This window comes from Mitosporidium daphniae, assembly GCF_000760515.2.
Source record: "Mitosporidium daphniae strain UGP3 chromosome Unknown contig-330, whole genome shotgun sequence".
In the NCBI taxonomy this organism is placed as follows: Eukaryota; Fungi; Microsporidia; genus Mitosporidium; species Mitosporidium daphniae.
In genome coordinates this window covers 1-1,418 of record NW_013546477.1, presented here as the reverse complement: position 1 = coordinate 1,418, position 1,418 = coordinate 1, and the positions used below count along the sequence as shown (strand labels likewise).

The following is a 1,418-nucleotide window of genomic DNA, read 5'->3' as shown; positions in this document are numbered from 1 at the left end:
TTTGTGTTCTTGTTTTTTATTAAAACAAAAGGCATCGAAAAAATATAGTTTGTGCTTTCAGCAATACTAAGACGGTATTTGTACTGGAAATAAGCACCCCCGTAATACCACGTATAGACAGCGAAATAGAAAAGTGAGGAAAGGAAACAGAATTTCAATTCGTGAACGTAGGGACACTCATAAGCTTCATGGATTTTATAAAAAACAAGAACACAAAAACAATTGACTATGCGAAGAAACATCATGGCATATACTGCAGCCTGGTCTTTATATTTGCTCAGAATTGGAATGCTTAGCAAAGTAACTAAGTACATACAAATGGACCTGATCCGATAATAACGAGCCAATATATATCCACAAGACGCAGTTTCAACAATCCAAAAGTACTTTTCATAATGACACATCAAGCGAGGCATGTTAATAAGACCCGGCTTCGAGAAACCGTTTGCATGCGACTGCTCTATTTCTTTTGATCGCTTTGTATACAGGTCATCTATAGTCTGGAAATAGCTTGTCAAGATTGACATCACATTATCAAGAAAAAAACCAACATACAGACGGCTCAAAATGCTTTTCACTACGTCTGGCAAACATGCAATGGCATCCCAAAATTTGGAAAGCGTAAGGCCGCGTTTGTTATCTACACTTTCTTCTTCGGGATTTTGGGAATGTGCCAGTGTTTCATTTCGAAGACCTACAGAAGAGTGGGCAAGAGTTTTATTTTGCGAAATTGAAGTCAAGTTTGTATGCCCTTCGTCGCACCAAATAAGGTTGCTTTTGGAAAGGACATAAAGAAAAACGAGAGCCACGAGAAAGAGAATCTTTAGGGTGTTCATCGATGCAAACAGTGTGTTGAAAAAAAAAGCGTTTTATGCACATCTTTGCACCGTGAATCAACTAAATTACATGGAGGTCGGTGTGCCAAATCAGGCATAAAAAGGCACAGGCACAGGAACATGCACAGCCACAGTAACAGGCTACTGCCTGGCGTAAGGGGTTCGCTCAATGGCATTTATTCTTTGCAAAGGAGTTCCATTGGCGCCGTTGTCGCTTCTTCATGCACGCTGCTGCCGTGTATCCGTGATCTGCTTGCAGTCGAAACCGATGCACTGCAATGTGCACCGGCCCCACCAGCGCTCGGACTCAACCCACCATATCAATGGCCAGCTCGTCGTTGGGTGCTGGATTTCTTGCTTTCGGCAGAGCACCGTTGTGTGTATCTGGCGCGTGTTTTGCCAAAGGCTTTGTGCATTTGCAATGCACGGCAAGCATGCAGTGCAACCAAGCACACCGAGATCACACGCAGACCGGCTGCTCTGGGCACATCTCAACATCACTCTGCATCGCCAGGGCAAGGGCAAGTCCTGCTGCAACCACACGGGGAGGCTGCGCATGCGCGACATTCCCTCGCATCGATA

At 44.4% G+C, this 1,418-nt stretch overlaps 1 protein-coding gene across 1 annotated transcript; it reads left to right on the top strand.

The window, feature by feature from the left end:
• Nucleotides 1-567: 567 nt before the first annotated feature.
• Nucleotides 568-1,418, top strand: DI09_330p10 (uncharacterized protein; the record flags this gene model as incomplete). The annotated part of the gene is made up of 2 exons (XM_013382497.1): nucleotides 568-744; nucleotides 849-1,418. Coding segments are annotated over 2 exons (747 nt in total), but the record flags the coding sequence as incomplete, so codon positions are not given.